Source organism: Saccopteryx leptura, chromosome X (genome assembly GCF_036850995.1).
Source record: "Saccopteryx leptura isolate mSacLep1 chromosome X, mSacLep1_pri_phased_curated, whole genome shotgun sequence".
Lineage (NCBI taxonomy): Eukaryota > Metazoa > Chordata > Mammalia > Chiroptera > Emballonuridae > Saccopteryx > Saccopteryx leptura.
In genome coordinates this window covers 81,064,204-81,081,688 of record NC_089516.1, presented here as the reverse complement: position 1 = coordinate 81,081,688, position 17,485 = coordinate 81,064,204, and the positions used below count along the sequence as shown (strand labels likewise).

General features: G+C 40.1%; 2 protein-coding genes across 7 annotated transcripts in view; one reads left to right on the top strand and one right to left on the bottom strand.

Annotated features, from left to right (window-relative positions):
* TCEAL9 (transcription elongation factor A like 9) overlaps positions 1-17,485 on the top strand; it is a 303,391-nt gene that overhangs the window by 229,428 nt on the left and 56,478 nt on the right. The window lies entirely within an intron of this gene.
* On the bottom strand, positions 13,304-16,263 carry LOC136385499 (transcription elongation factor A protein-like 3). Of its 6 annotated transcripts, none has more exons than XM_066356468.1 (4): positions 16,148-16,263; positions 15,117-15,174; positions 14,803-14,908; positions 13,304-14,166 (listed from the first exon to the last, which is right to left on the bottom strand). In XM_066356468.1, the coding sequence occupies exon 4, from the start codon at positions 14,137-14,139 to the stop codon at positions 13,558-13,560; it is 582 nt and encodes a 193-aa protein (XP_066212565.1). In that variant the 5' UTR covers positions 14,140-14,166; positions 14,803-14,908; positions 15,117-15,174; positions 16,148-16,263; the 3' UTR covers positions 13,304-13,557. The 6 variants fall into 6 exon arrangements, with proteins under 6 accessions (XP_066212565.1, XP_066212564.1, XP_066212566.1 ...); XM_066356467.1 differs by having other exon boundaries at positions 16,159-16,263; XM_066356469.1 differs by having other exon boundaries at positions 14,841-14,908; positions 16,159-16,263.

Below are 17,485 nucleotides of genomic sequence, written 5' to 3'. Positions count from 1 at the left end.
TAGTCATACTTTTAAAATATTTATAAAGCGGTGCTACATAATAAGCAATATTTGACACAAATTAGTTATATATCAATTTGGAGGACAAATTAGTTATATAAAATTTTAAGACTTTGGAAAATTTTTCTAATAGCTATACTGTAAATGAAATGATAGTTTTCACAGCATTATTGATGTGTTAGGAAAACTTTTTAACTCTTACAGAAACAGCACCTTTAACAATTCTCCCAAATTAATCTGTGCAAAGAGGCCCAGTTTCCTCTTGTTAGCAAGTTTGTATAAGTAATTCACGACTTTTTCTGGTGCTACATGTCTGACCTTTTCATCGATGAATGCTGGATAATGCCGCTTGGGTTTTAAATGGAGGCTTCAGACAGACCTAGTGGACCAGTGCCTTGTCAATCAAATGAGCCCACGGAAAAACCTCCTTTCGTGGAGTGAGCTTTATTTTGGAATTCAAAGAAATATGTTAAAAAACAATCCTCACAACTTTGTGAAACACTAAGAGAGCATCTCACTCTTTGGTGTGAGCCTTATTAGCCGATTGAATTTTCCTTCATTCTTTTAAAATTTTTATTTAAAATGTTTATTTATTTATTTAATTTTTTATTATTCATTTTTAGAGAGAGAAAGAAAGAGGTGGGGAGGAGCAGGAAGCATCAACTCCCATATGTGCCTTGACCAGGTCAATGCTTTATCCTCTGTGCCACCACAGGTCAGGGCTAAAATATTTATTTATTTTAACAGAGAGAGGAAGAGAGATAAGAAGCATCAACTCATACTTGCAGCACCTTAGTTGTTCATTGATTGCTTTCTCATATGTGCCTTGACCGAGGGGGCTACAGCAGAGTGAGTGACCCTTTACTCAAGCCGGTGGTCTTTGGGCTCAAACCTGCGACCATGGGGTTTCAAACCTGGGTCCTCAGCATCCTAGGTCAACGCTCTATCCACCTCACTACCACCTGGTCAAGTCTCATTGGCACTCTTGAAATATTCTGATATCATTCACTTTATTCCATTAAAAAGACGACTATCAACATGTATAACTATTGTGATCAGAATGTAGAGGGAACATCATTGCTGTAAAAAAAATTTTTTTTTAAGTTCAAAGAGGAAACCGATATCCCAGCAACCCAGATTCTACTGGTACTTGGAGGTGTGTTGGTGCCTGAAATGGCAACCTGGCAGAGTCTTGGGAATGGGCAGAAAGCGTCTCTTTTCTAGGATGGTTACACTGGCTATGATAGCCAGTGACCGAATCCACGACAGGGAAAGGAGCGTTGGAAAAAAGAAATGTTTCTTTGCTGGCTTAATGTTTTATAATTTACATTTTAGCATAAAAATCTTATTCCAAAGTTGAAGGATACATTTTCTATTATTTGAGGAAGAATTTTTAATGTAACTATAGCTAATGAGTTGTAAAGATATAGTCATTAATTACCATGACAAAATGGTAATTAATTCATTCTATCAGGTGTTACTTTTATTAGGGACAACTCTGGTATTTTTTTCAAAAGTACTATCATATCATAAAATTGACCCGTTTTTGGTTGTACAGTTTCATGAAGTTTAGCATGTATATAGGTTTGTGTAACCATCACCACAGTGGATATATAGTTCATTTACCCCCTAAAAACTCCCATGCTACCCCTTTGTAGTCCTGTCTTACCTCTTATAGTATCTGCACTATATTCCTATAGTTTTTCCTTTTTCAGAATAATATATAAATCTGCCATATGTCACATTTAAAGACAAGCTTCTTTCATTCAGCATAATGTCCTCAGATTCATTTAAGCTGTTTCGTGTATCGATAGTTTCTTCTTTTCTTTTGCTGAGTAGTTATAGGGATGTTCCAGTTCTTATGTCCATTTACCTACAGAAGGATATTTGGGTTGTTCCCAGTTTTGAGTAATTATGAAAAGAACTGCTATCAACATTTGTGTACAGGTTTTGGTCCTTATTGCTTTATGTAAGTAACCCCTTCTCTGACCTATCCACATTCAGTACCTCCTTCTCCCTTTCCAATTTACTTTGCATGTTACCATCAAATTAAACTTCACTCTTCCTTCTCTAAAATTTCTCATTCTTCTGCCCAAAGCCCCTGGATGGCAACCCCACCATCCACAACGTAAACCCTGTTTTCCTCACCCTGACATTCAGCTTTGATCAGAATTGAGCCTCAGGTTGCAAGACATCTACTTCTCTGCCCCACCCAAAAGGAACTCTCATTCACTCTGCCCCAAATATGCCCTCTTGTCTCTCTTTGTCCTTGTGTGACATGTTCTTCCTCCTGATTGCCCTCCTCTTCTTCCTAGGTCTTGGTCCTGTTCATTCTTAAGGGTTCAGCCTTCATCACCCAACTTCTAAAACCACCCCAGCTGAAAGTGATCTCTCCCTACCCTGTCGGTGCTGCACAAAGCATCCGTGCGCCCCTCATATTACCCTTAGCGAATGTTGCTGTGTGTATCTTTCCCCTTTTCTGTCTGTTTTGAGTGGATAGGGGAGGGTTATCTAACCAAGCACATAGTCAGGTGTGAGTTGGGCATGGATAGTGGAGGTCATGCTCCAGTTTTTATGACTCTTGAGGCTCTTGTAATTTTATATGGTGCATCACCCAGAAATCTTAGCGTTTCAGAAGCAGTTGTTGGCCAATTGGCTCACAGAGGACCCTTCTTCCTGACTATATGCAAATTGGAGCAGAAGTTTCATTGTCCTCTCCTCTGCTTATTCTGCTTACATGTAGTCATAGTAACCCCAACACAATATTTATGGAGCTATTAACAGAAGATACTGATCTTGTTTTCCTAAATGCTCACAAGAGACACAAACCTTCACCTTCAACCTTGTTCCTGAACAATTTTTGTGCATCAAAATAACATTCAGCTTTAAATTAAGTTAATCACAGTAGTTTTTAAATATAAGTAGATCTTTTAAGACAATAGCAATATATTGAAGTAAAAGCTATTTTTAAAAAGGAGTGAAAAAGATGTACATGTTAATTTTAACAATGAAGACATGAGTTCTAGAGAGTAGACATCCTGGGCCTCTGACCTAATCAATGCCCTGGTTTTGTTCACCAAGAGGGCACTAGGCATAGATAGCTCTAGAACTCAAAGTCCACCAGGTGGTGTGAAGGGAGGAAAAAGAAGGCAGCATTTTACTATTCAGGATTTCTTATATAAAACTTTGATATTCAGAATATCATTTTCCATATTCCCTTTAGAAGTCACTTCTTCAGTCTTGTGTTCTGAGGAGCTATATTCAGCAAGTTCTTTTGCATATTTCTTTCTCTTTTAACTGAGAGGAGGGGAGATAGAGAGACAGACTCCTGCATGCACCCTGACTGGGATCCACCCAGCAATTCCATCTAGAGCCCATGCTCGAATCAACTGAGCTATCCTTGTTGCCCAGGGCCAATGCTCGAACCAATTGAGCCACTGGCTGAGAGAGTGGAAGAGAGAGAGAAGGGGGGAAAGGAGGGGAAGAGAAGCAGATAGTCACTTCTCATGTGTGCCCTGACCAGGAATCGAACCCCAGACACCTGTGCACTGGACCGATGCTCTATTCACTGAGCAAACTGACCAGGGCCTGCATATTTCTTTGTTTGTTTGTTTGTTTGTTTGTTTTGAAAGGTGGGGACAGACAGGGACAGACAGCAAGGGAGAGAGATGAGAAGCATCAATTCTTCGTTGAGCCACCTTAGTTGTTCATTGACTGCTTTCTCATATATGCTTGGGGAGGGTGTCCCAGCCAAACCAGTGACCCTTTGATCAAACCAGAGACCTTGGGCTACAAGCCAGCCAGTGTCCATGAGGTCTGTTGGGTAAACAAATGTTTTTTAAGTTTGCTGGCTTGTATTGGGGCAGCAACATGTGTGTGTGGTCTGTGGAAGGCTGCGGGTGCTTGCCCTCAGGGCGGCAGATTGCAAACTGAGTATTGCCTTCCTGCTTGAGAGGGGAGATTGTTTGCTAATGTTTGCTGCAGAAGGGTACCCCCCAGCTTGTTTTGATGGGCAGAGGAGTGAAGAGAGAGAGAGAGAGAGAGAGAGAGAGAGAGAGAGCGCTGAACTGAGGAGTCTGGAGGGTGGGCCGGGTTGTGGAACTGGAGACCGAATTGGGGCTTGGGAGCCCTGATTTCCGCCCAGCCTGTTTGGCTGGGGAGCCCTGCTGAGGCTGGTGGGGTCTGTGAGTCTGGCTAAGTCTGGAGTGCTGAGGGGCTTGGGAGCCCTAAAAGAAAGGGGAGCAGTCTTCCCTGCCGGTTTGCTTGTCCGCCATTATGAGACTTTAATAAACAGAATGGCCCACCATTTTCCCGTTCTGCAGTTCCTTTACCATCTGCCTGAATCCAATGAGAGCCTGCATGTGCAGGGCCATTGCGGAGGCCACTGGCTTTACAGAGTCATGTCTATTATCCCACACTCAAGCCTGCGACCTCAGGGTTTCAAACTTGGTTCCTCTGCATCCCAGGCAGGCACTTTATCCATTGCACCACCACCTGGTCAGGTTTCACTGACTTCTTGATTCTGCCTTAGTTGCCTGTGCTACATTATCCTTTAGTCCCTTTATTTACTCATCCTAACTCTTTCACCTTGTTGGTTGGCTTTCTGTTTGTATTTCTCACTTATCTGAAAGTTCCTTAAGGACATAAACCTGATGTAGTTCAACCTTGTAACCAATTCAATGTTGAAATATCAAGTTGTTAGAAACGATTAAAGTTTCCATTAATATAAGAATGATTAAATGAATTATCCATACTATAGAAATTGTGCAGATATAAAAAAGAATGAATTAATGCATATCAAATGATATTCAAGTGATATACATATTTGAGTAAAGAAAGTGGCAGAACAGTATTCAGAGAATACTATTCCATGCACATAGACATAATACATATATATGAATGTGACTAGTTCATTAAGTAGTTACAATTTTCTGATATAAATGTGGAATGCTTTTATTTTTTCTAGTAATTCCTGTCAACTGTGTTCTGTAAAATTCTTCCTTTCTTATTGAATAATGAATTCATTTAATGACTATTCAGTTTGTTTCCTCAATTACTCAGTCACTTCCATTCATTAAGAGAGTTTTATTTGGGGTCCTTGAAGCTCAGTATGGTCTATTTTTAAACTTTTTGTTTTGAAATAATTTCAGTTCTAAAGAAGTATCTTAAAAATAGTACAAAGAGTTTCCTTGTATCCTACACCCAGCTTTGCCTAATAATTATGGTACATTTATAAAAGCAAAGAATTTAACATTTGTGCAATACTATTAACTAAATTACAGACTTTATTCAGATTTCTCCAGGTTTTTCAATAATATACTTTTTTTCTGTTCCAGGATTCAATCCAGGATACTATGTTGCATTTAGTTAACAAGTCTTTTCAGTTTACTCTACCATGTGACAGTTCTCTGTTTTTTTCTTTTTATTCCCCTGACCTTGACACTTTTGAAAAGTGATCTTATTTTGTAGAATGTTCCTTAATTTGAGTTTGTTTGATGTTTTCTCATAATTAGATTGGGGTTATTGGTTTGGGGGAAGAATACTACAGTGATAAAGTGCCCCTTTTAATTATAGTCTCAGAGTTACATAATATCAACATGACTGATCACTGGTGTTACTAACTTTGATCATTTGGTTAATTAAGGTGATGTCTGCCAGGTTTCTCCACTTGTGGGAATAGAGAGAACATACCTGAAAGGCCATGTATGACAAACCCACAGCCAACATCATACTCAATGGCCAAAAACTAAATGTGTTTTCCTTAAGGTCATAATACAAACAGGGATGTACACTTTCACCACCCTTATTAAATCTAGTACTGAAGTCCTAGCCACAACAATCAGACAAGAAGAAAAAATAAAATACATTTAAATTGGAAGGGAAGAGGTAAAACTGTCATTATTTGTTGACAAAATGACACTGTATTTAGTGAACTTTTGATTTCACCAAAAAACTACAAGAACTGATAAATGAATTATGTACAGTAGCAAGATGCAAAATAAATATCCAGAGATTAGTTGCATTTTTATACACCAATAATGAACAATCAGAAAGAGAAACTAAGAAAACAATCCCATTTAAAATTGCATAAAAAAATAAATAAAATGGTACCTAGGAATAAATTTAAACAAGGATGTAAAAGAACTGTACTTGATAAATTATTAGAAACTGAAGAAGATACAAATAAGTGAAAGCATATGCTGTGTTCATGGATAGAAAGAATTAACATCATTAAAAAATGTTTATACTACACAAAGCAATCTATAGATTCAATACAATTATTATCCGGAAACCAATGGCTTATTTCACAGAACTAGAACAAATATTCCAAAAATTTACATGAACAACAAAAACCCTGAATAGCCACAGCAATCTTGAGAAAGAAGAACAAAGTTGGAGAAATCATACTACCTAATATCTAATTACACTGCTCACAAAAATTAAGGGATATTTTATCACTTGAAATATCCCCTAATTTTTGTGAGCAGTATATATTACAAGGCCTAAATAATTAAAGTGGCATAGTACTAGAATAAAAACAAACATACAGATCAATAGAACAGAATAGAGAACCCAGAAATAAAGTCACACCTATATGGTCAATTAATATTTGACAAAAAAAATAAGAATTTATGGGGTAAAGACAGTCTATTCAATAAATGGTGGTGGGAAAATTGTACAGATACGTGAAAAAAATAAAAGTAGACCACCTTCTTACACAATACACAAGAATAAATTCAAAATGGATTAAAGACTTAAAATCAAGACTTTAAACCAAAAAAATCTTAGAAGAAAATATAAGCAATAAAATCTCAGACATATCTGGTAACGATATTTTTCTGATATATAGCTTGGGCAAGGGAAACAAAATAAACAAATGAAACTATATCAAATTTAAAAGTTTTTACACAGAAAAAGAAACCATCAACAAAATGAAAAGACAATCCATTGAATGGGAGAACATATTGACCAATACATCTGATAAAGTGTTAACATACAATTTATGAAGAACTTATGAAACTCAATACCAAATAAATTTTAATTTAAAAGTGGGCAAAGGACTTGAATAGACACTTCTCCAAAGAAGACATACAAATGGACAATAGATATATAAAATAATGCTCAATGTCACTAGCAATCAGAGAGATGCAAGTTAAAACCACAATGAGATATTATCTTACACCTGCCAGAATGGCTATCATCAATACATAAACAAACAACTCTTGGTGAGGATGTTGAGAAAAGGGAACTTTTGTGCACTGTTGGTGGGAATGCAGACTGGCACAGCCACTGTAAAAAGTAGTATGAAGTTACCTTAAACAATTAAAACTGGAATTATCTGATGACCCAGCAATTCCACTTCTGGAATTATATCTGAAGAAACCTGAAACACTGATTTAAAGGAATATATACACCCCTATGTTCATTGCAGCTTTATTCATAATAGCCGAGATTTGGAAGATTTGGAAGCTGCTCAAATGCCCATCAGTAGATGAATGGATAAAAGTTGTGATTTTTTTTTTTTTTTGCACAACGGAATATTATTCAGCTGTAAAAAGAATGAAATCTTATGTTTTGCAACAGCGTGGATGGACCTGGAAATTATTATGCTAAGTGAAATGGACCCATCAGAAATAGACAAATGCCATATGATTTCCCTTATATGTAGGATCAAATGAACAGAATAAACTAACAAACAAAATAGAACCAGACTCACAGATAGGAAGAACAGACTGACAGTTGTCAGAGGGGAGGGGGGTTGGGGGGACTTGGAGAAAAAGATAAAGGGATTAAGCAAAAACACCAGAAACAGACACAGACAACAGTGTGGTGAGTACCAGATGGAAGGGGGACTGGGGGGAGGTAGAACAGGGTAAATGTGGAATAAATGGTGATGGAAGGAGACCTGATTTAGGGTGGTGAACACCCAATACAATACAGATGATGTATTATAGAACTATACTTGAAACCTATATAATTTTATTAACCAATGTCATCCCAATAAATTTAATAAAAACAACAACAAAAAAACCCAAAAACATGCCCAGGCTAAACAACAACAAAACGTATTTTAAAAACTGACCATCTCACTAGTTTCAGCAAAAAATAAAATATGATAAAAAAGAAAGAAAATCCTACAACCATTAATGATTTTTTTAAAAACCTGCTGGCAAACTCACAATATAAACTTTATTAATCTGACGAATTATTTATAAATAGTAGCTAAGACAATATTATACTTAAAGTTATAATACTGATAGTTTTCAGCTTGAATTTAAAAATAATTTCACTATTGTTCAACATTGTACTGGAGGTCCTAGAAATACAATAAAGAAAAGTAAATAGGAAAACTAATAAGAGTATCTGGGATTATACATGAAGAAACAAAACTACCTTTTATAGGAGAAAGTACAATAAGTTAAGAGAAGGAAGGATAAGACATTTGCATTTGTATTGTCTTAATCTTGCATGACTACCCTTTTGTTTACTTTTTTTTTTCATTGATTTAAATATCTGAGGTCATTTGTTTTTAAAACTGGAAGAACTTCCTTTAGTATTTCCTGTAAGGTGTACGCTAGCAATAGATGCTCTCATTTTTTCTATATCTAGAAATGTATTTTGCCTTCATTTTTGAAAGATGATAATAAATTAGCTGCTGATCTTATTGAGGTTCTCTTGTAAATTAGGAGTCATTTTTCCCTTGCTGCTTTCAACATTTTTTCTTGTATTTACCTTTCAGCATTTTTACCATGTCATGCTTGTTTGTTGGTCTTTTGTGTTTATCCTACTTAAAATCCATTGAGCTTCCTGGATAAGTAGATGAATATTTTCCATCAAATTTGGGAAGTTTTCAAAAATTATATTTTTGAATTTTTTTCTGTTTTTTTTTTTTTTCTCTCTCCTGTCCTTTGAGTACTCTCATTATATATATTTATATGTCAGCGCAGTTAATGGTGTCCCATGTTACACTGGGACACTTCATTTTTCTTTATGCTTTTTTCTCTCTGTTCCTCAGATTACATAAAATCAATGAATCTTAACATTCAATAATCCTGGCTCCTGAAAGCTCAAATCTCCTACTGAACCCTTTCAGTGAATTTTTCATTTCAATCTTTGTACTTTTCAGAAAATCCACTTGTTTCTTTTCATATCTATCTATTGATTTTTTTTCCCCCTATTTAATGTGAGATTGTCATCATACTTGGCTTTACTTCTTTAATCACAAGGTGGTTGTTTTTTTAAAATTCTTTGAACATATTATATTAAATACTTTGGAGTTTTTTGTCAAATTCACCATCTGGTCACTCTCACTGGCAGCATCTGTTGTCTGCTTTGCTCCCCATGTATTTGTCATACTTTCCTGTTTCTCTGCATGTCTTGCTTTGTTTCTTTTCAGATAATATATTTTGGTAACTCTGCCTCCTAGTCTTTTCCTCTAGGGCTTATTATTGTTGTTATTTGCTTATTGTTTAGTAACTGGCTGTATTGTTTCACTGATGTCTATTTCCTCCTTGTTACATGAAGCCTCTAATGTTTTTGCTCCTCAGAGGACACAGCATTAGATATGCCCACAGTCTCTCTGAGACGACCAGTGGGTTTGGCAGTCCTCTCTTTACTGTCTCTTTCCTGGAACACACTTAGCTCTTAAGCCCCACTAATAAGCTGATTGACTGCTCTATTGCTTTTGACAATGCACTGGGGTATAAATTGTTCCACGGATTCATGGAATTAAATTTGGTTGCTTTGCAGAGACAGTTTCTGAAGGGGAAGATATGTTCTGGAGAGGGGCAGGCATCCTCTGATGTTCTGATAGAGTCTTCATCTTAGGCAAGCACTGTGAACCTGAGTATTTGTGGTCTAACCTTTACCTGTATTCATGCCTTTCCTCCAAATATAGTGTTGAGCCTAGACGCATGCCTGCACCCTCCCCTCATAGAGCTTTTTGGAGTTTTTTTGTTTCCATTTCCTAGCTACATTGGGTTTCCAATACTGCCTTCAGGATATGGGCTTAATTGTCCTTCTTCCTGCAGATTAAGTTATTTGCTTAATAGGGCAAAAAGGTCTGGTTGGAATTTCAATGGTGACTGCTGTGTCCCTCTCTTAACTAGCACTATGGGGCAAGTTTCCTCAGTTTTTCTTTGGTCATTTTTGGGATCACCTAGTGGAGTTTCTGGAGTAAACTCCGAAAGAAAAGCGCAAATCCCTTTATGTCTGCAGCCCTCGGAGACTTCAGACTGTCATGCTAGCCCTCACTCAGTCTGTAGAAATTCATTAAGCAATTTTTAGCTAAATTTTCTTACTTTCCTACATGGTTGTTTGCTTGTTTCTATCCCAAATAAAATAATGCTTGAGTACTATTTCTTCCTCCATGAGTCTCTCTTTAGATTCTGGGTAATTGTTTGCACTGTGGCCTCAGTTCTAGGGTGGTTTTAAGAAAATATGTTGTTTTTCATTTTATCCAACTTTTTTTCCTACTATAAACGTAACCTTCTTTTCAGCTCGCCATTTGGAGCTGAAACCAAACATTGTCTTGCTCATTTTACAACTTAAATATAACATTTGGTTTAAATTCTCTTAGGTTCCCATAAGCAGTACAAAATCTTTTGCTCTAGTGACTTGCAGTGGATGGAAAGTTGGGTAGTATTCTCAGAAACATTTTTCTCCTTATCCCAGGAACATTTCTTGTGTTTGGGAAGATAGTGAGGGAAAAGCAAAGTAGATATCTAGTATTATATTTCTGATCTTATCAACATTGTTGGCCCATCAGGTGGTAGTTTCAATACTTTCCAATGACAGGAACTCTTTTCATCGTAAGCTGTTAAACTTTGCCTTTTCCCTAGTCTATTATTCCCTTTGTTATATAAAAATTGAAGAAGAAAAAATTGAAAAAAAAAATTTCTTCTTCAAACAGAAATTATTAACTAGTATTAAATATTACACACTTGTGTTTTCTTTAAACCAGATGGAAAACAAATAAATTAAATTTAGAGTACCTCTCTATTACTGTGCTCTGAGTTTATCTACATAATAAACTAAGGCAGAACCATCATTACGGTACTTGTAAATTTTATATTTTGACTTAATAGTTTATTTTAAAAAGCCAAAAAAAAAAAACAAAAAACCCATACATGAATGTTCAGTACTGATATAGGCTACTACATGGGTAAGCCTTGAAAACATTTTGCTATGTGAAAGAAGTCAGATGCAAGAGACAATGTATTATATGATATGTCTAGAATAAGCAAACCCAGAGACAGAAAATAGATCAGTGTTTGCCAGATGCTGGGGGAAGAAAGAATGCAAAACACCAGTACTGTATGTGCTAATGGGCATGAGGTTTCTTCTTAGAGTGATAAAAATGCCCTAGAACTAAACAATTGTGATGGTATCAGAACTGCTCATAAACTAAAAATCACTGAGTTGCCAACTTTTACACTTCAATGACACTGTTTAAAAAAATAGCAACCTGGGCCCTGGCCGGTTGGCTCAGCGGTAGAGGGTCGGCCTGGCGTGCAGGAGTCCTGGGTTCGATTCCTGGCCAGGGCACACAGGAGAAGCGCCCATCTGCTTCTCCACCCCTCCCCCTCTCCTTCCTCCCCTTCCTCTCTTCCCCTCCTGCAGCCGAGGCTCCATTGGAGCAAAGATGGCCCGGGCCCTGGGAATGGCTCTGTGGCCTCTGCCTCAGGCACTAGAATGGCTCTGGATGCAACAGAGTGAAGCCCCAGAGAGGCAGAGCATCGCCCCCTGGTGGGCATGCCAGGTGGATCCCGGTTGGGCACATGCAGGAGTCTGTCTGACTGACTCCCCATTTCCAGCTTCGGAAAAATGAAAAAAAAAACAACCTAGGCATTTGATTCAGAAATACAGAAGTGAATACCAGAAGTAACCCAAAACATTTATGGTAGTTGTCTCTGGAGAGGGAGAATGTAGAATGGCAAGACAGATCACAGTTCTTAATAATAAATTATTTTGCACTACTGGATTTTAAAATTTTGTACTTGTATCCATTACATAAAAACTAAAATGAGTTCAAAAACAAAGGACCTATAGATATTTTGAGGACAGGTCAAAAGAGATTCTGATACGTTGTATCTGAGGTGGGGGCCAGGATGCTGCATTTTCAAGATAAGTGATTTGGGTGTAAGTAATGTGCTAATAACTAGAAAATGTCAAGAAACTTATATCCAATGTTAAAAATCACTTAACAATGAATTTTGATATAACCTCCTGCTGTGTTCCCTTTAGAGTGGCAAGCTTCAGTTGCTAAAAGAATGAAATTACATGCTTAAGGCTATGTATTCAATCAGGCCAAGAACTGGGCCAAGAATTGAGGCCTTCTGACTCCATAATTAATATATTGATTTTTAAGCTTCTACTATGTGTTGTGGGTACCCAAATGAGTAAGATAAATTCTTTGCTTTGAAAAGGGCAAGACTAGTGGGGTAATTAAAATGCCCAAACAATACATTAATAAAGCTTCTATGAAGTATTTTTCACATTTCATGTCAGGATTAATAAAAGTGTAACATGAGAAGAGAGACCTCCTTCACAGTTCAGTAGGGAGCATAGTGGGGATTCAACTCACCAGGGACTCCAGGGAACTCAAAGAGGCTTTGTTACCTTGAGGATTCCAATCTACCAGGAGCAGTGGGGCCTTGGGAGGGTGCAGGGCCCATGAAAAGAGGCAGAGTGTCCATCAGACATGGCATTACCCAGGAGAGAGTGGCATCCAACTCTCAGCTGTCTGGACTTAATTCTGAGCAAAGATGAAAATTCCCTCACCCTCCTCCAAACATATGGCAGGGATCTGGTAGTACTCGTGCAAGGGGAGGGGTAGGAGCCAGCCCAACACAGCTCACACAGTCAGTTTCTCATGATCACCACAGCCCTGGAAGGCAAGTTTTATCCCCATTTCACAGATGACACGACTGTCCCTTACAGCAATGATCCATCACTCCCTGGTTGATTCCTCACGCCTTGAGTTCCAGAGATAAAGTGAGTTTTAAACATAATTTCATATCCCAACAACAGAAATTTGATGTGTCTCCACTACCTTCATAAAATAGTTACTCTGATTGCTTGGTATATATATTTTTTACTTTAAAAAAGTCTATTATTCTTTATTTTATAACAAAAGTAATGTGTTTTTTAGGGGGAGATGTGCACTTGAAAGAAAAGATAATCTCCTTCACTGTAACAATACAGAGAAAACCATTATTTCTCTTTTGGTCTGTTGTCCTGTAGCTTTCCCTGTGCATTAATGTATGATGTAACATTTTTCCTCAAAAAAATAGACAGATGCTGTAGAAGCAGTTCCAAAAACTTTATTATTATTTTTGCAATGTACCATGAACATCTCTTCCATGCACATGGGTGAGCATCACTTACTGAAAGACAGAGTGCTGCAGTTGGATCAAAAGGCTGCTGGTAACAAGAAAGACACCTAAAGCAAAGTATCAGCATAAGGTTAAAGCATATCACCTGGCAAATGCCTACCAGGGAAAGCAGGGTTGGCAATATTCCCATCAGAGAAATCAGATTTAAAGGCCAAAGGCATTAGACATATGGAAGGTCTTCTAAGTCTTTTTGGCCCCTACCTCCACCCCTCACTCCCCTCACACCGCGTTGGCCCCTTGGCACTAATGGATCCTGTACCTCTCTTTGCATCCAATGCAAACCACCCCTTTTCTGGTTTTTCCTTAGCTCTTCCTGAGCCCTAGACACATCTCCACCTTCTCTCATCTCCTCACTGCCCAGATGCCTTTCCTGAAGGTTCTCCTGGTAGTCCTTGGGGGAGTCGTCCGTGCCCCTGTCCGTTTTCCGCTTTGCCTTCCGGGGCACATAATCTTCAGCCGGGCGCTTTTCCGCGGCCCGGGGCTGGCTCTCTGGCTGGGCCTGGGGCTCCGGCTTGCCCTCACCGCGTGCCTTGCCCTCACCTGCGGACTCGCTCTGCTCCTCTTGCCCCCCCTCACCCCCTGGCTGCGCCTCCTCCTGGTGCTCATCTTCGTGCCCTGGCTCCCCCTCCACATCTGGCTTTTCTTCCTCATCCGACCTCCCTTCGTCTTCTGTATCTACTTCATCTTCTGGCTTTCCCTCGTTTTCCAGCTTTCCTTCGTTGTCCTTGTAGAGTTTTTCCATGTCGAGATGGCCCCTCCTTCTGCTGTCCTGGGAGGCAAAGAGGAGACAAAGAAGACTGAGGATTTAGGTGGTAGTATACAGGTCCCAACAGTAATTGCCTTTATGACTCAGGGTTTTCCTCACCCGATCCCCACTTCCAGGTACACTCCCACCAATATATTTTTTTCCCTTTTCTTCACACTCCACGCATGTATGCACGAGCCAACCATGCAGAATGTTCCACAGGTGCTTCTTCCTGCATTTAAGTGGGGTGTGCTGAGAAGTGTGTAATAAATAACAGATGTGGCCCTAAATTTTGCTTTGGCTTTGCCTCTATCCATTACAATTTTAACTGGGTAGCCCCAACTGATGTGTAAGAATCTCCAACAGGTTTCTTTTTGACCCCTTGCCTGCAACTGTAAGACTTACAGAAGTACAGGCAACAATAATGACCAGTTCTCAGATTTCAGGGCTACTCTTATATCCTCAGCAGGCTTCACAGATGTAACACCTCCACCTCTCACTTCCTTTTTCTCTCCCACTTTCCTCACCCCCATATAAAACACACATTCCCTTAGGGTCCAGACAGAGGCCATGTATTCCGATACTGCAGTAGGAAAGCTTAGAAGAAGGGTGGCAGGTAGTGGCCTCCCCAACTTCTGCTCGGGCTTAAGTCATTCTTACTTCCAGAGATGTCGAGGCAGTCGCTCTCTCCCACTGACCTGCACGGATCCTGCAGGTTTTCCCTTTTCTTGTCGGAGTTGGAGCTTGCCACCACAGACCCGAAGACCTGCAGAGAGACAGAAGACAGATGGTGAATGAGGGATTGAGAAGCAAATGACTGGCAACAGAGACACTGGCAACAGTGCCTCTTTTTGGACTCTAGTTATCAGTCCTCCTGAGCCCTCTCCCATTGCACCTCTGATCCCTCTCTACAGCCTCTCCTTAACAACTTCCACTTCTCTACTACTGAGCAACGGCAGAGAAAAATTACTTACCAAGTGTTTCTATGTTTCTGAGTCTTCCTCTCAAAGTTCTGTCTCACCTTTTCTTGCACTGAAATGAATGAGGTTCAGGACAGTGGTGTTCAGAAGGCTCGGGTCTCAGCCTTCCAAACTCCCTACCCCAGTGTGTCCAGATGGCACAAAGCCCATCACTTCTCTGAACACGGTAGCAGGGCAGAAATGTCCACAACGTTCCTGCCACTCTTTCCCTCTCCCCACACACAAAAAGACCACATTTTATTACCACGCAGGGACAAATTAGATACAAAGTCAGAAAAATTGTGCGTCTCTGTTGCCTCCTCTCCACCCTCCTAGTTCAGAAGCCACTCCCCCGCGATGGGGAGCTAGTCTCCAGACTTGGGCAGCAGCACCACCAGCACCCTCCCCGCAGCCCACAATTTCCGGCTCCAAAATGGACGGAAGGTGGGGAAGAGATACGGAGAGCGCAGTTCTGACCCTTTTCGGGGGGGGGGGGCACTCCACTCCCATCCCGAGGTCTCAGCCTGTGCCCTCCTACAGCTGCCCTGCCGGGATCAGACTGTTTCCTTGCCATCTTCCACCCCCGGTACCCTCCTCCTTCCGTCAGACGTATCCAGATAGCCTGCCTCCTAGGAGAGCCGAACTGGTACCCATTCTCAACCCCTGGACCCTCTCCATCTCCTCCCACGAAGCCCTCCATTTCTTGCACCAAACGATGGGCATCTGGGGAAGGGTAAAGAGAATTCCGTCCTGGACCCAATCTGGCGTTTGCCCTCTGCCACCCCCACCTCAGGGTTCCGCAGGCGGCAACGGATTTGTAGCCTTCCCAGGAAGATACCTCGTTCTCCTCACATTTCTTTCTGCCATAAGCCTGCATTCAGCCAAAAGAATAAGAGATAGTACCCAGACCTCTCCCCTAACACTCACTCAATTTTCTGCGCCAAAATGAATGAGGGTGAGAGGGAGGCGGCATCTGGAAAGCGAAGGGGATCTTCCAGCCTCGGTCCGGTCCGTTACCACCCCACCCCAGGGTCGCCCACACGCACCTCGTACCGACCTGCAGGGCTATAGGGCAGTTAGCTCCTCTGTCCCTCAGTCTGAAATGTTTCTTCTTCCACGGAAAGAGGAAACTGGTACCTGGAGGAGAGGGACTTCTGCACACGTCGGCTCCTGATCACGTGAGGGAAACGTCACCAGTGGGCTTGGGTCCCCTATTCCCCTCCCACCAGAAGAAAGTGCGTCAGGAGCCAGCCTACTTTTTTTCCTCACTAGCCCCCTTACCCTCGCCCCCCTTCTGTACCCTTCCTTCACCGGGGGGAGGCCTTGTCACTCACTTTAGCCTTTGCTAATCAGAGAGGTCAACTGTGGTCCCTTCTCCCCGTGGTAAGTATTATGTTTTCTCAGGGAAGGGCTGCATCCTCTCTTAGGGCTACTGGCCATTGGTACGTTTTTGAGAAATGTTTTCTTTCTCTTCTTTGATCTTGGAGCACCTACACCTTGAATCTACTTCTCCACTCAGCCATGAATGCTCATTTCTCCTTGTCCTCTGGACTTTCACATAATAGGTACAAAGTGAATTATCAAATAAAGAAGGGGGTAGTCGAAATAAAGATTTTATTTTATTCTATTTTTTTTTTCTTTTTAGTTTTCTTTAGTTTACTACTCTCAGCACGGGTTACTCCTATAAAGAAAAAAATTAAATAAAGGTATTTTCATTTTTGGGGGGGGGAACGTGTTTAAGATAGAGGGGAAAACCCAAAAGGTTCTAAAATTCTGAGACCAAGTTAAGCTCATTACACTGATTTTTACTATACAGAAAATTTGATTGGCTATACACAAAGTGCTCAATTTTTATAAATAGCTGGTTCTGTTATGTTTTACTAAAAATACATGTATGTAATGTTCCCAAACAATTGCTGGGTGTTAAGTAGACTTGCTGCAATTTAGTGGCTGACACAATATTAGTCTTGAAAATTTAGCCTATGGCTATTTTCATTCAGATACTTAGCTGAGAGAAAGGCAGCTGAGGATTTGAGGGTCTGAGGTATGCAGACATGGTCTGATCTTCCCTGCCTTGGCTAGAGGGAAGAGATATGCTGTTTTCCCACAGCTTCTTACCTTCCAGGGCTTCTCACCCTTTGTATTCAGGCATCTGATAGTTGTTCACTCCAAAAATATTCATGGAAAGGTGTCCAAGATGGTGACCAAAGTAAATGCCATTGGCTCCTTCCTTCTCTCCCCAAGTTCTCTCAAAGGTAATTCAATATCAGCAGAGATGGGAATGTTGTTCTGACAACTGGAACGCAGAACAGATCTCTTTTAAACCCCTGCACCAGAGGGTTTCCATAAAATCTGAAGAAGTGATTGGTAGGGGGAACTTCCAG